Source organism: Columba livia, chromosome 3 (assembly GCF_036013475.1).
Source record: "Columba livia isolate bColLiv1 breed racing homer chromosome 3, bColLiv1.pat.W.v2, whole genome shotgun sequence".
Classification (NCBI taxonomy): Eukaryota; Metazoa; Chordata; class Aves; order Columbiformes; family Columbidae; genus Columba; species Columba livia.
The window spans coordinates 79,923,191-79,938,529 of NC_088604.1; the positions used below are offsets into that span (position 1 = coordinate 79,923,191).

General features: G+C 38.3%; 1 protein-coding gene across 8 annotated transcripts in view; it reads left to right on the plus strand.

Moving 5' to 3' along the window:
* Positions 1–15,339, plus strand: part of RYR2 (ryanodine receptor 2) — a 397,519-nt gene that overhangs the window by 230,212 nt on the left and 151,968 nt on the right. For all 8 annotated transcript variants that reach the window (XM_065057819.1, XM_065057821.1, XM_065057823.1 and 5 more), the window contains one exon: positions 9,215–9,362. In XM_065057819.1, coding sequence (XP_064913891.1) covers positions 9,215–9,362 — 148 coding nt within the window. The remainder of the gene's footprint in view (positions 1–9,214; positions 9,363–15,339) is intronic.

A 15,339-nucleotide genomic window follows, 5' to 3' on the forward strand; every position in this document is an offset into this window, starting at 1 on the left:
TGTTAACATTTCTGATACGTTATTAATCATGAGCGTTGGAAGTGACGTTTCTCTGTTGTCAGGTTTGGGGAGCAGATCCATTCATTTTGAACTCGCTATTTCAATCCTGTGTTTCTGAAGGCAGTGCACAATTCATTTCTAGAATGAGAATTTGTATGTCTCTAGATACTCAAAAGAAATATTTCGCATATATTAAAGAATGCACTCAATAATTTACACCGTGCCTCCCATTTTTTTATTCTCCCAGAAGCCAGTTTCCGTACTGGTTCTTGACAATTGGGAGATTCTAAATGAATGAAAACTGGGAAATAGTTACAGCTTTGATAGAACCCTGACATATCCCAAAATTAAATCTACTTTTGCAACAGAATGTATTGGTTAAGACGAAGTTAAGAAATTTCTGGAATCAAAAGCATCTCTTAGCTAATTATGTTTCTAACTAGCATTGGGAAAATTTAAACCCACAACTCATATCTAGTAAATAAAGTTTCTTAGATCTTGAAGACAAGTTAATCTACCCTGTGTATCTGTATATCTTTGGAAAAACAAAAAACCAACAAACAAAGCAACCACAAAAACACAAATAGTTTGCAGTTGAATTATGTTTTCTGAATTAGTGAGGTATTAAATAAGAAAGGCAGTTAAATGATAATCTCAAAGACTTTTTCAGTGTTACTCAGTTGGGAATGATAAGCACAAGTGTTTTAAAACCTGACACCTATATCTTCCAAGATATCTAACTGGACAAATACAAATTAGGTATCTAAATCCATTTTGATGACCAAGGGGAAGTTACTATATAAAGAGGTTACCATTAAGACTTAGACCTGCTAAGTTCTAAAATAAAATGATAGCCCCTTGTTAGATTTTGGGAAACATTTTAAGCAGAAAGGGTGAGTCAGGCTCTGATTTTGACTACCAGGTTGTGCTCTGAAACAAACTGAGAGACTTGATTGGGCTTAGGTACTGGATTGAACAGTATTGAACTGTTCTTCCTTACCAAGACAAAGGCAATTGTGAGCATGCAAAGAAGGACCTGGAGAATTTAAAAGTAGAAAGCTTAAGTGCCTATGAAGCTGATCACATTCAGGGTTGGAAAGCCACTTAATTAGGGCTCTGCAATCTTAGGTGCATCTGCTTTAAACATCCAAATGGGGTTTTTTGGGTCTGATTCTTTCAAGCTGAGTGAAGACTTTTGTGTGCTGAGTGGGGCACTGCTGTTGAGTATATAATGCATTGATGCAGTGAACAGTGTCATAGTTTTGCTTTCAACAGAGGCTGGTGTTTAAAGCTCGTTAAGAGATCAGGAATATTGTGAGCTTCAGGAAACATCAACAAGATCAGCAGTATACTTTACTCCCTTATTCTTGGCAGATAAATTACAGTGGTTTCATGTATGCTTAAGCAGGTACATGATGTCTTTGAAAACTTTCTCCACAATAACTTGTCCTGTAGAAGCTACTATGCTTGGGATGTTGATGTCGATTTCCTCTTAATTCAATTATTTTCCTCTTTTCAAATAATCAAGTTTATTTGCTTCAGGAGAGAAGACAGCCAACCGACTTCCAAGAGTGGTTATAATATGCAGATAACAAATATCATTCATTAGAAGTCAAAAGAAGAGAGCAGAATAGCTAGGTGCTCCTTTCTGGGTCCGGTGCAAAGATGTTTCTCATTTAGCTGGCATACATATCACATGGCAAGCTGCTAGCTGGTGTCCACACTGCTATATGCTTCTGCTTGGCTCCAGCAATGGGTTTGTGCTACATTTTGTCATGCCATCACATTACTGTGACATGTCACAGTACTGTAATAAAGTGACATGATGTTATGCTGTATAATACTATAAACTGATCTTGCAGAGCTATGAAATAGTTTCCTAAGGGAAAGAAGCTTACAGAGGTTTGAAAGTAGATGAACTAATCACTGGGAAATATGTTATAAACAGCAATCATGCTGTGGCTGTAGGAGGGATTAGATGATCTTGTAGGTCTGTGCCTCATCAACCTCATCATTTTGGGATTATATAATATGAAAAAATATGAAGGGATACTGTCAAGTAGTTCGTGTATAAACGATTTCTTTCTTATAATCTGATGTGGAAAATGCCTTCCAAATTCCAGAGTTTTTCTTCTTCTAAATCCACCACTGCTTGTCAGGATTTTTTCTTAACAGAGAGATAACTGCTCTTTGTGCATGACTATACACAGTATTTTTGTTCCGCTGCTGCAGAGCCAACAAGCCAGGCAGCAGGGGGAGCACAAGTTAACCAATAAATCCTGTTCTCAGAACTGTGCTAACAGCTGTGATGACACTGATCACAAACAAGTAAGTATTTTTTAATAGGACAGATTCGCATTACCGTATTGTTGCATGGAAGGAAAAGGAGCAAGAAAACAGGTAGGAAAAAGACATTTTTTTTTTGCTTAAAAGAATGTATTAAATAACAGGAGTAAGTGGAAAACCAAGCACAAAATCAGTATGAAAATACTTGACAGTCTCCCTTAAGGTAGAACAGGTTGGTCTGCTCTGACATGGAGAAATAGTACATGATCAAAGACAGATAGTGGAGATCGATCCAGGCAAAGGAGCAATAGTGCCTTGGTGTAAGTCAATTAGAACAATCACATCTGTGCTATGAGCAAGAGGTTGTTTTTTTTTTAACATATATGGATTTTGACATTATGTTCTATCATAATGACCTGAGGTTTTTGAGGTGGTATTTTAAAGAATTTTTTAATAACAAGCTGAAAAATAGCATTGAAGTACAAAAGGATGGATTTGTGACTAGATCTTCACAATCAAATGGAAAATATTCAGAACTCACATGGATTATCCATGAACTTACAATATTGGATTCAAAACCCACCTGGACGCCTTCCTGTGTAACCTCATCTAGGTGTTCCTGCTCTGGCAGGGGGATTGGACTGGATGATCTTCGAGGTCCCTTCCAATCCCTAACATTCTGTGATTCTGCGATTCTGTGTGGTTGGCATTCGTGTCGTATGTACAGGAGAATCATGACTTGTAAGGGAAAGACAGAAAGGGAGAGAAACAAATTGAGCTTGGAGATCAGAAGGCAAATGAAAGTAGTTTCAAGTACACCAGTCACTCCGTCCCACTTCCTGAATACATGGCTTTTAGGTCTCCCCAGTGATAGCAGGTGTCACAGCCAAAGATTCTGTCTTTCAAATTTTACTTAGATGCATTGTCACACGTGCAAATAGCTTATTCAAAGGGTGTCTGTTTTTTCCTTTATGTTGTATTGAGTGTTGTGACTGAAGAACCTAACAATCAAAAACCTCATTTATATTGAGAAAAAAAAAAAGTAAACATCCCACAGCTTTAACAATTGGTTATAGAAATCAGCAACTTTAAAAGTTCCTCCCAATATGTGAAGATCATCTTATGATAAAAAAGGTGTTCTGTTCTTCCTGTCCTAGGATAATTAGTCAGGGCTGTCAAGCAGTTATCAAGTCTGATTTTTCTTTGGCCCAAAATGCAAGACAGTTTCAACTTTTAATGTCAGGATCTTACTTTATATATATATGTATATATATTTGTGAAAAGCATATAAAATCACTATTTGATCAGGAGAGTTGCCTAGTGCTGCAATGCAAGACAGGCACTGTTATGGGAATTCAGACGAAGGAAATATCCATGTGTGGGAAAAATCATAGGTTGAAAGCTTGTAATTTGTTTTGTCATTAAATATACATAGAAAGGCATCTTGTCCTTGCAAAAACTACTTATGTTACCTCACTTTCACATTTTACATTATTTATACTGATACATTTTTTCCTTCCATTCATAGTCAGGGCACATTCTGCCAGGTGTTGTGTATGGGTATGGTCCTCGGTGAAGATCGTAGAAGCTGCATACATATTTCTAAGGCTACCTATACTACTAAGAACACAACTCAGCTGCTAGTGTGCCAGGTTAGGAACACAACTTCCCCTTTGGGTGGATACATTTAGGATATTTGTTAACGTTGCCAAGAATATGGCTTTGTGAGGACTTGTGCTTTCCAGTTCTTATGACTCTGGAATCTTGAAATGGCTTACTTAGTAAATACCAAGGTAGAATGATATTTTTCCATTTTTTGCCCCATAAAATAATTCTTAATTGTACTGGGTTGAGGCTAAACGTGAGCTGCCATGATAAATGTGGAAAAGCTAGATCTCTGGATAAAAAAGATATCAAATGTATGGGGTAGGTGAATGATGCTGTTCACAGTGTATATGCTGCAGACTCAGCCGCTGGCTCACTGAGCTGGGTTTCTGACAGCATTTCTGGCAACCTCACCAGTAGCATTTGCTGTGGCAATTGCCCAGAAATCTTTGTGGAAGTGCAAGATCCACAGACATGGCAGCAAGCAGAATCAATTCACAGCTGTGGAATGGGAGTTTTCTAATGGTGCAAATGGAGACAGGCAAACAACAGCATGTCTGTCTCACTGAATGTGTGCTGAAATACATTTGCTTTGTGCTTGTCATTTAACAGCCTTGGTTATGAGAAAAAAATAATTTCAGTACCGCACAGGTTATGTATCTGTACAGCTCTAAGACATTAAATTACAAAACTTCTTATCCCATTAGATTATTATCATATTTTTCCTGAACTCTTCTTAGTTTGTGTTTTTATTTTTCAGTCTTTTTCTGTTTTTCTTTTTTATAGGCACTTACTTATGTATGTTTCTGGTGTCTTTTTGTTCCTTTTAGTCTAGTGATGTGTGCTGTTCCTGAACTTCTCAATGCATACATTGGCAGTATCACATTTGTAGCTCTGAAAACAATATTATTCTTTATAATTTCAGATGTCTTTTGGAGGTTTATATGGGGCTTTGTTTTTTGTTACTGAATTACTTCAAAGGGTACAGCTTTATCACACATACTGTATCTTTTAATAGATTTTTCTTTTAGAGGTGCTTATAGAATTTTACTGTGGTTTTCTGTGCTGCTGTAGACAGTATGGACATTCCTCTTGTTTTGTTCTTACTCTTACATGACATCTACTGTGCAGTTTGCAAGACCAGTTGCCAGATTGAATGCACTGTGTCAGGTACCTACAAATCACATACTGAATGAGGAAATGCAGCTCTGCACCCCTTAGCTCCCACTGTGTTTCCTCTGTGAAGTATTTTCAGCAGTGTTCATTACCTGTAATGGAAGTTTTAAAAGGCATATTGGTATTTCTTGGTGTGTGTGTTTAGGTGTTTTTTTTTTTCTGTGGTTCTTTTTGAGTAGCATCATACGGCACATACAAGAGAACCATATTATGAGGCCCAGTCAACATGGTTTTGTGAAAGGCAGGCGGGTCCTGTTTGACCAACCTGATCTCCTTCTCTGACAAGTTGACCCATCTAATAGATGAGGGAAAGTCTGTGGATGTTGTGTACTTAGACTTTAGTAAAGCCTTTGACACTGTATCCCACAGCATTCTCCTGGAGAAGCTGGCAGCTTGTGGCGTGGATGGGTGTACTCTGCAATGGATAAAGAACTGGCTGGATGGCTGGGCCCAAAGAGTTGCGGTGAATGGAGCCATATCCAGTTGGCAGCTGATCACAAGTGCTGTTCCCCATGGCTCAGTTTTGGGGCCAGTTTTGTTTAATGTCTTTATCAATGATCTGGATGTGGAGATTGAGTGCACCCTTAGTAATTTGGAGATGACACCAAATGACTAGGAAAGTGATTGTGCCACTGTACTCGGCACTGGTGAGGCTGTACCTTGAATCCTGTGTTCAGTTTTGGGCCCCTCATCATAAGAAGGACATTGAAGCACTAGAGAAAGTGCAGAAGAGGGTGGCAAAGCTGGTGGGGGACCTGGAGCACAAGTCTGATGAGGAGCGGCTGAAGGAACTGGGGCTGTTTAGCCTGGAGAAAAGGAGGCTGAGGGGAAGCCTTGTCACTGTCTACAACTACCTGAAAGGAGGTTGCAGCATGGAGGGCGTTGGTCTCTTCTCCCAAGTAGCTTGTGATAGGATGAGAGAAAATGGCCTCAAGTTGCACCAGGGGAGGTTTAGATTGAATATTAGCAAAAAAATTTCTTCACGGAAAGAGTTGTCAGGCATTGGAACAGGCTGCCCAGGGAAGTGGTGGAATCATCACCCCTGGAAGTATTTAAAAGGTGTTTAGATGAGGTTCTTAGGGACATGGTTTAGTGCCAGAGTTAGTTTATGGTTGGACTCGATGATCCTGAGGGTCTTTTCCAACTGAAATGATTCTATGATTCTATAAATTTATACTGATTTTTCATGCTCAGTGTTACACCACCCAAGTTTAACAATATTTATTATTAGTTCCTTCCATTTATAGTCAAGACACATTCTGTGAGGCATTCCAAATTTTAATGGGTACAATGCTTTCTTTTACTTAAGTAAATCCAAATTATTTTCTAAATGACTAATTCAATATTTGCCTTACACTAAATGAAGATAAAGTTCTATTATAGGCTTTTTTTTTTCTGTGATAGGTTCTGAATTCGAACCAAAGAAGTATCTGAACTTTATGTGTGCTACGCAGCTCAAACCATTTGAAACAGACTCTTGTCAACAAGCTTAAGTTTTGGGTTATTTTCTCTTCTGGAGGAGATCTGTGTTTTTTTTTTTTTGTTCTTCTTTCTGTCTTTCTTTCCTTCTTGCCTTCTTCCATTTTCCTTCTTTCTTTCTTTTTCTTTTTTCAATGACTTGGTGAACAAGTAGTTGCCAGACAAACTCTACAAAACCATCTTCTGATGAAGCATTAGACTGTCAATCCTGGAAAATTCTGGCAAAAATTTAAAAGCTTAGGTGGATTTTTCCTACTTTTAATAGTCTACAATAAAAAAAAACCAAAACAAACACAAGTTTTCTGTAGTGAATAGGAAGCATTAAGTCTCTCTACAAATTGCAAATATGCTCAAGAAAAATTACCACTCTTCACTAATCAGTTTTCTTGTTGACTTGGTTGTGACTGTGCAAAGCTCAATCACTGTATAGGATCATTCTCTTGATTAGCCACACTTAAACCACAGAACTGCAGAAGATCACTAATACAAAAACTAATTATAATGATAACAGTTCTTAGTTCAACAATAAAATTCAAAATTTAGATAGACACATCATAGGAAAAAAAAAAAAGAGCGAAAGTATTTAAAGAAAAATCCCTTCTCATATCCATAAAGTAGCCAAAGTCTTGAATGGGTGGAAAAGGTCACAATATTAAATAAAGTTAGACCTAAGGAAAAAAAAAAAACAAACCATAAAATCAAGTTTGTTTAATACTTATGTGTTCTTTATACTTTCTGCCTTTTTATTTATTTTTTTTTTTTTTTTTAATTCTCCTCTGAATTTGTTCTTAGGTATTTTTAAAAGCACCTATACTATATTCCATTATCATATATTTTTATCAGCTGATTGCCAGTATGTTAATTTGTGTTAACGGTTGCTATAGCAATTACCAGTGCATTAGTCTGTGTATTGTGGATAAGAAGTTACGTAATTGTTATTTCAAACTTCTGGTTCATATTTTAGAAGACAGTATTTCATAACATCTTTTGACATAAAGTTTTTCAGAGGAAATTATTTCTCTTTTTATGTCCTTTCCAAGATATATAATTAAACCCACAGTGTTTCATCTGTGGTGTTCATGTGAATATTCTTATATCAAATAATAATTCATTAGTACATTTACTTCAATATTTGTTTGGTCCTTTTGTTCTGTCCAAATGGTCCTTCTATTGACTCTGTAACTACTTCCCACTGAATATAACTGGAGCTGATATAGTGTAGTAATTTGTGTCCCCAACAATGCATTATCTTTATCTTTCTGTAAGCCCTTTTAGCATATAGGTAATGCTGTCCTGTAATATTTCTTCTCCTAGAGTGTTCACTGGTAGGACCAGATTTCTTCAGGCACTGGTTAATAACTTCACTTTAATATTTATTCATGGTGATAAAGAAGATGGCAGATAGCCTTGTATCTAAGCATTTAAAGGGCCACAAAAGATGCCTGCAAGTAGTTGTCAGAATGGATGTGCCATTTCTTTTCTGCCTGCGAAGGCAGGATGAAAACCACATACATTCTTAAAAGTAGAACTGTGACGTTATAGAAGAAGTAAGCTGCTTTCATTGTAGGTGCTGTTTTCTAAATTAATAGACTTTTTTTTCATTTCTTTATAAGTCTGACTGATCATACAAGCCTCTCAGTATCTTTGGTATTTGTACCCAAGAGAATGAAGTATTTTTTTCCTATGTTCAGTTATTTTATTTTTGAAATAAGATCTTAGCAAGAAACTGGAGAGTTCTTTGCATGGTTTCTCTCACTGCCAACAAATGCTGACAGGATGCAAGAAGAATATGTAGACAAGAAAATGATTCTATTAGTTATTAAAAATTGTTAGCCATATAAGAAATCCAATTAAACAGTGCTTTCAGATATAAGATAATTTTGCAGTAGAGGAAAACCTAATCAGTGTTGTGTTAATAAACCTAAAATACAAAAATTAAATCTTAACAATACATCAGTTTCAGCTAGAGGAGAGGTTACATTAAATTACCTACTACAAACATTCTGCACAATAAGCAAGTTAATAATATTTTTCCTTTATTTGGGAAAAATACGTGTTTTACATATTCTTACATATTTTACATATTTAACATAGTAAGGCACAGGTTTATTATCTGTTTTGTTATTTATGTATTTGTATTTCACATATTTATTAATATTTTTGTTAGGAGTGTTTTGTTCTTTCGTTTATATCTTGTTTATTCTTTGGAGTTTTTATGTATCTTGTTTAACACTATAATTAAAACCCATATATATTTGTGGTATAGTAATGTCTCTGAGTTCTAGCTATGAACTAGCTTCTTGTTATGGTAGCTGCTTCTTAAACAGTGTGTGAAATTTGATACCTTTGCCTTTTCAGTCAAACTCTTCACATTTGTCCTTCTTCCTGTTGTTTGTATTGTTATCCTGTTTAGTAAATTTGATGGAAAATTAAAGCAGATATAAGCCACGCAGTTCTGTTTATTTGTGTATTATTTTCTTTCTTAGTAAATTCAGTGTTGTTACTTGTTTCTAGACTATTATACCTTCTTTGAATCCTTTCTGTAGTTTGCAGTTTCCTGATTTCAGTTGGTATAAATAGTGATTTTTATACTGCTGCTGTAGCACAATTTTGTCTTTAAGACAAAACACAGTTCCTGAAATTGAATTGATTTTTATTACTTTTGCAGGATGTGAAAAATCGACGGAATCCTCGCCTTGTACCTTATGCTCTTCTGGATGATCGGACAAAGAAGTCAAACAAAGACAGTCTTCGGGAAGCAGTCCGCACCCTTCTAGGCTATGGTTACCACCTGGAAGCTCCTGATCAAGATCATGGTAATTAATTTTGCTGTTTTGTTCTTCTCTTTATCTCACTAAAACAAAACAAAAACCAAACAACAACCAAACAAACAATATTCCAGTCCGCCACTGGATTTTTTGGTCAAAAAAAACATTCTGAACAGGTTCAGTGACTCCGAAGCTAATTGGTGGTTTTCTCCATCTTCTACTATTTCCATTTTCCTTTCATCTTGTTTTCCTTATTGTTTTATTTTCTTGTCCTATGACCTCACATGAAGACTTACAAAATGAAAAAAATTAAATTTTTAAATCAGTGATACAATTTCGCTGTATTTCATACACTTCTTTTCACTGTTCGTTTTGTAGACTTGATAGTTCAGATGAATCAAAATTAAAAGCTTAAGCAATTTAAATCAGGATTGTGAATGCTACAAAACACAACACTAAAATACAGAAAATATGGAAAGCATGTTTGTCATCTTGCTTGCATCTGATCTTATGCCAGGGAATAAAATGTATGGTTACATTTTAATCATGTGTGTAAATACCTAAAGTTACCCAATCCAAAATTGATTTCTCAATTAATAACTTTTTAGTTAGTACTGAATTTATTTCAAGACAGAATAACAAAATTGCTAAGAAAAAATATATCAAAATGCAGTAGTGAATTTTATATTATTACAATTTTAACTCTAAATAATGAAGAATTTTACAGTTCATGTACAATCTTGTATTTAAACACTTAAAGCTACAAGATGAAATATGCAAAGACAAATTTCTGTGAATGTCAAACTGCAAGTCTGGAATTAGATAGTCTATTAGAGCATGTAAACTTCCTGGAGTTTCTGAGGTTTTTGAAGTTGAATAGACTTTAAGTAACTTTTAACTCACTTCTTACAAATGTTTTCATTGAATTTACATCATTGCCAGATTAAATATTTTATTAATACTGCAGGCAGTATTTTCAGCATATATGGTTTGAGTTAGAGACACCCTAAACAGAAAAAATGGAAAACGATATGAACTTTAATAAAGAAATTTCAAAGAAACAGTACACAATATTTACCTCACTAACTGCAGAATATAAAATGTTAAGAAAATAGAAGAAATCTGGAGACATAATGTACAAATAAAATAAATTCTTTCATAGATTTTGGCTTTTAAAACAACAGGCTTTTTTTGTCATGCTGAGATCAAGTTGTAAGATGAAACACAAGAGGGGGATACTCTTGGTACTGTACTGTCATTCTGAAACACTAACAGCACATACAGAAGGAAATGGCAACATAACAGATATGACCCCTCAGCAACCATATTCTAGAAATTCAATTGGAGATATGGAAATATCAAATCAAATCAAATCAAAATTGAAACCTACATCTCTATAATCTCAGCAAAGTGTGGAAAATGTGAGAAGTGTCTCTAAACATTATCCTATGAATATATTGATTAACAAATTATTATTTTTCCTGCTTTGTATAGTGATAGTATTGTTAAATTCCGGCAATTAAATAGTCTGGACATCCATAAATCCATGGGTCCAGATGGGATGCATCCGCAGGTGCTGAGGGAGCTGGCTGAAGTCGTTGCTGGACCGCTCTCCAACATCTTTGCCAAGTCTTGGGAAACGGGGGAGGTGCCCGAGGATTGGAGGAAAGCAAATGTCACTCCAGTCTTCAAAAAGGGCAAGAAGGAGGACCCGGGTAATTATAGACCAGTCAGCCTCACCTCTGTCCCTGGGAAAGTAATGGAACAGCATATCCTTGGTGCCATCTCAAGTCATATCAAGGATAAGAGGGTTATTAGGGGTAGTCAGCATGGCTTTACCAAGGGTAAGTCATGCTTGACCAACCTCAAAGCCTTTTATGAGAATGTAACAAGGTGGGTGGATGATGGCAGAGCGGTGGATGTGGTCTACCTTGACTTCAGCAAAGCCTTTGACACAGTCTCCCACAGCATCCTCACAGCTAAGTTGAGGAGGTGTGGTCTAGACAATAGAGTAGTGAGGTGGGTTGCAAACTGGCTTAAGGAGAGAAGCCAGAGAGTGGTAGTCAATGGTGCAGAGTCTAGTTGGAGGCCAGTATCTAGTGGAGTGCCTCAGGGGTCAGTACTGGGGCCAATATTATTCAATATATTCATTAACGATTTGGACGAGGGAATAGAGTGTACTATCAGCAAGTTTGCTGATAACACTAAGCTGGGAGGAGTGGCTGACACGCCAGAAGGCTGTGCTGCCCTCCAGCGGGACCTGGACAGGCTGGAGAGTTGGGCGGGGAATAACGTAATGAAATTTAACAAGGGAAAGTGTAGAGTCCTGCATCTGGGCAGGAACAACCCCAGGTTCCAGTATAGGTTGGGAAATTACATATTAGAGAGCAGTGTAGGGGAAAGGGACCTGGGGGTCCTGGTGGACAACAGGATGACCATGAGCCAGCACTGTGCCCTTGTGGCCAGGAAGGCCAATGGCATCCTGGGGTGTATTACAAGGGGGGTGGTTAGTAGATCGAGAGAGGTCCTCCTTCCCCTCTACTCTGCCCTGGTGAGACCCCATCTGGAATATTGTGTCCAGTTCTGGGCCCCTCAGTTCAAGAAGGACAGGGAACTGCTGGAGAGGGTCCAGCGTAGGGCAACGAAGATGATTAAGGGAGTGGAGCACCTCTCTTATGAAGAAAGGCTGAGGGAGCTGGGTCTCTTTAGTTTGGAGAAGAGGAGACTAAGGGGGGACCTTATTAATGTTTATAAATATATAAAGGGTGAGTGCCACGAGGATGGAGCCAGGCTCTTCTCGGTGGCAAACAATGATGGGACAAGGGGTAATGGGATCAAGCTTGGAACACAAGAGGTTCCACTTAAATTTGAGAAAAAACTTCTTCTCAGTAAGGGTGACAGAGCACTGGAACAGGCTGCCCAGGGAGGTCGTGGAGTCTCCTTCGCTGGAGACATTCAAAACCCGCCTGGACATGTTCCTGTGTGACCTCACTTAGGCGCTCCTGCTCCAGCAGGGGGATTGGACTAGATGATCTTTTGAGGTCCCTTCCAATCCCAAACATACTGTGATACTGTGATATTTAGGCCATAGACCTTCAGTAAACTTTTCTGCGCAGCATTTAGCTCATACCCAAAATGTACACAGGGAACCAGCCATTTTTAATTTTTTTTCCAAAGTACATACATGCTCTGATCCTCAGCTTTTATGAGAGGCTGCTGTAAAATTACAGTTTTAAATATGAGGCATCACTGATACATGAGTGTGTAACAAGGCTGGATTGCTGAATGGGCAATACAAGGTTTCCTAGTGGGGTAGATGGCCATTTTCTCACTGTCAAATTGGCTCTGTGCCTTTCTGGGGAGTTTAAGGCTGCTGCATAATCTTGTAATTTCTTCATCTCCCAGTATGGGAAGGAGATGCCGCATAGACGGGACAAGCATGGCTTATGGTGGCTTAAGTTTGCAGACGACCCCAAATTGAGTGCAAGTGTTGATCTGCTGGAGGATAGAAAGGCCATACAGAGGGATCTGGACCGGCTGGATCGTTGACCTGAGACCAATTGTATGAGCTTTAGCAAGGCCAAGTGCCGGGTCCTGCACTTGAGTCACAACAACCCCAGGCAACGCTACAGGCTCGGGGAAGAGTGGCTGTAAAGCTGCCTAGCAGAGAGGGATCTGGGGGTGTTGATTGACAGCCGGCTGAATACGAGCGAGCAGTGTGCCCAGGTGGCCAAAAAGATCAACAGCATCCTGGCTTGTATCAGGAATAGAGTGGCTGGCAGGACTAGAGAAGTGCTTGTGCCACTGTACTCAGCACTGGTGAGGCCCCACCTTGAATCCTGTGTTCAGTTTTGGGCTCCTCATCATAAGAAGGACGTTGAAATACTAGAGATTGCTCAGAGTAGGGCGACGAATCTGGTGAGGTGTCTGGAGCACAAGTCTGATGAGGAGCAGCTGAGGGAATTGGGTCTGTTTAGCCTGGAGAAAAGGAGGCTGAGGGGAGACCTTATCACTGTCTACAACTACCTGAAAGGAGGTTGCAGCATGGAGGGTGCTGGTCTCTTCTCCCAAGTAGCTTGTGATAGGATGAGAGAAAATCACCTCAAGTTGCACCAGGGGAGGTTTAGATTGAATATTATGAAAAAATGCATCAAGGAAAGGGTTGTCAGGCACTGGAACAGGCTGCCCAGGAAAGTGATGTAGTTACCATCCCTGGAGGTGTTTAAAAGGCATTTAGATGAGGTTCTCAGAGACATGGTTCAATGCTAGAGTTAGGTTGGACTCAATGGTCCTGTGGGTCTCTTCCAACTGAAATGATTCTATGATCCAGTGATTCTTTGCTTGGTTCTAAGAAGGTGGGTTGGCTGGATTAGGAGGCTTTTGCTTCTTGCGAGGATAAAAGTGCTGTCTAATGTTGTAGCGTGAGAGGGAGAGAGAGCACGCAAATTTTCCCCAAATCTCCTCCAGATCTCACTGAACAATATTAATCCCCTTTCCTCATTTCAGCTCTGAGAACTATGTGCCCTTGCCTTTCCTTGGGAGTGAGGTAGTGGAAAATTGTATTTTTTCCTTACGATGCAGGAATCCTTGAGCTAGTTCTGAGCATGGAGTTACTAATGAAATGTAAAGAACACAGTTGCAGTCCTTGCATCTGAAAGGTGTCATCAATCCTGTTGCAAAATTCCCAGAGAAAAGGACCTGCAGATCAGTGTCTTTCTCAAAAAAAGAGACTGAAATTGCATTCAGCAAAGATTTTTATACTCATTTTGATGATTTAGATTTTACAGTTTATGAGCCTCTCAAGTTTTTGAGATGCATAAAACATGTCATGGGGATCCCCTTTCATCAGCCAAACTCCATACTGTTAATAAAGGATTTAGAGCCCTCTAGTGGTGTTCTGTATATCCATTCATTAATTTTATTGTAAGCATTGATTTACAAGGCTCTATAGCATCATTTTTAATGTTTTACTATTACTTAAGGGTTTCCCACAGCAGCTGTATTTTGGGGTTTCTTAGAATCTACAAAGCATTATGTCTATAGAATTTGGAAAGACAACAAATTCTCAGTTCCCATGCTTTGTGGTGGCTCATCTCCTATACAGGTGAGGTACTGAGGGTCTTCAAAAGTATCTCTCTCTAAGGCATTAACTGTGTAGACTATCAAAGGGAAAATTCTACTGATAAATAACTTTGTGGCAGAGAGTTTGGAGTTGCTTACAAGAAAGTTAATGAGCCTGATGTAACTGAAGTCAGGGATTTAGTTCCATGAGAAGTGATAGTAAGTTCTGAGAGATGTAATTTTTTAAGCTGTTCAAGATAAGATTGACAATGTGGACCTCCATGTGGCTGAGAAAACAGAAAAGGGAAGGTTTTTAACATGGTCTAATGGACAGGTAGGTGCAGATACATTTAAGCTTATAACAAACTCAGGAAGAGGAAAAATTACGGTGATCAGACTGGAATACTGAATTTTCAAAGGCTGCACAGGCTTTAATGTCTTGCAAGATTCTGGAAAAAAGATGCAGAATTCTTTAGGTATTCTTTTTCCTAATCTGAGAAGAAGAGTAAGAGTGATCCCTGAGTCATGTGATTTAATTAATAGAAAGAAAACGGTATAAAATACCAGAGAATAGAGTAGTTGAGAACACTTCAGGAAGCAAGATCAAAGGTTTGATTCAACACTACTTCTTGTGCTTTGTGAAATCATTTTCATCTTTTTAAAGTGTGATTTTGTGTAATTTCAAGCTGCCTCATGGTTTGATTTGATGGTAAGGTCTTAGAAAGTGTCAGAGACAGGCTGCAGAACTGTATAATAAGTAAGAAACAGTGAGGGAGGTTTGTTCCAGTAACTTGGTGTCTTTCTTGCACTGGTGAGCCCAGAGCTGGACCCGGTACTCCAGATATGGGCTCTCTAGTACCAAGCAGAGAGGACGAATCACCTCCCTGGACCTACTGGCAACACTGCTCCTTGTGCAGTCTGTGATACTTCTGTCATTCTTTGATGTGAGGCTACATTACTGGCT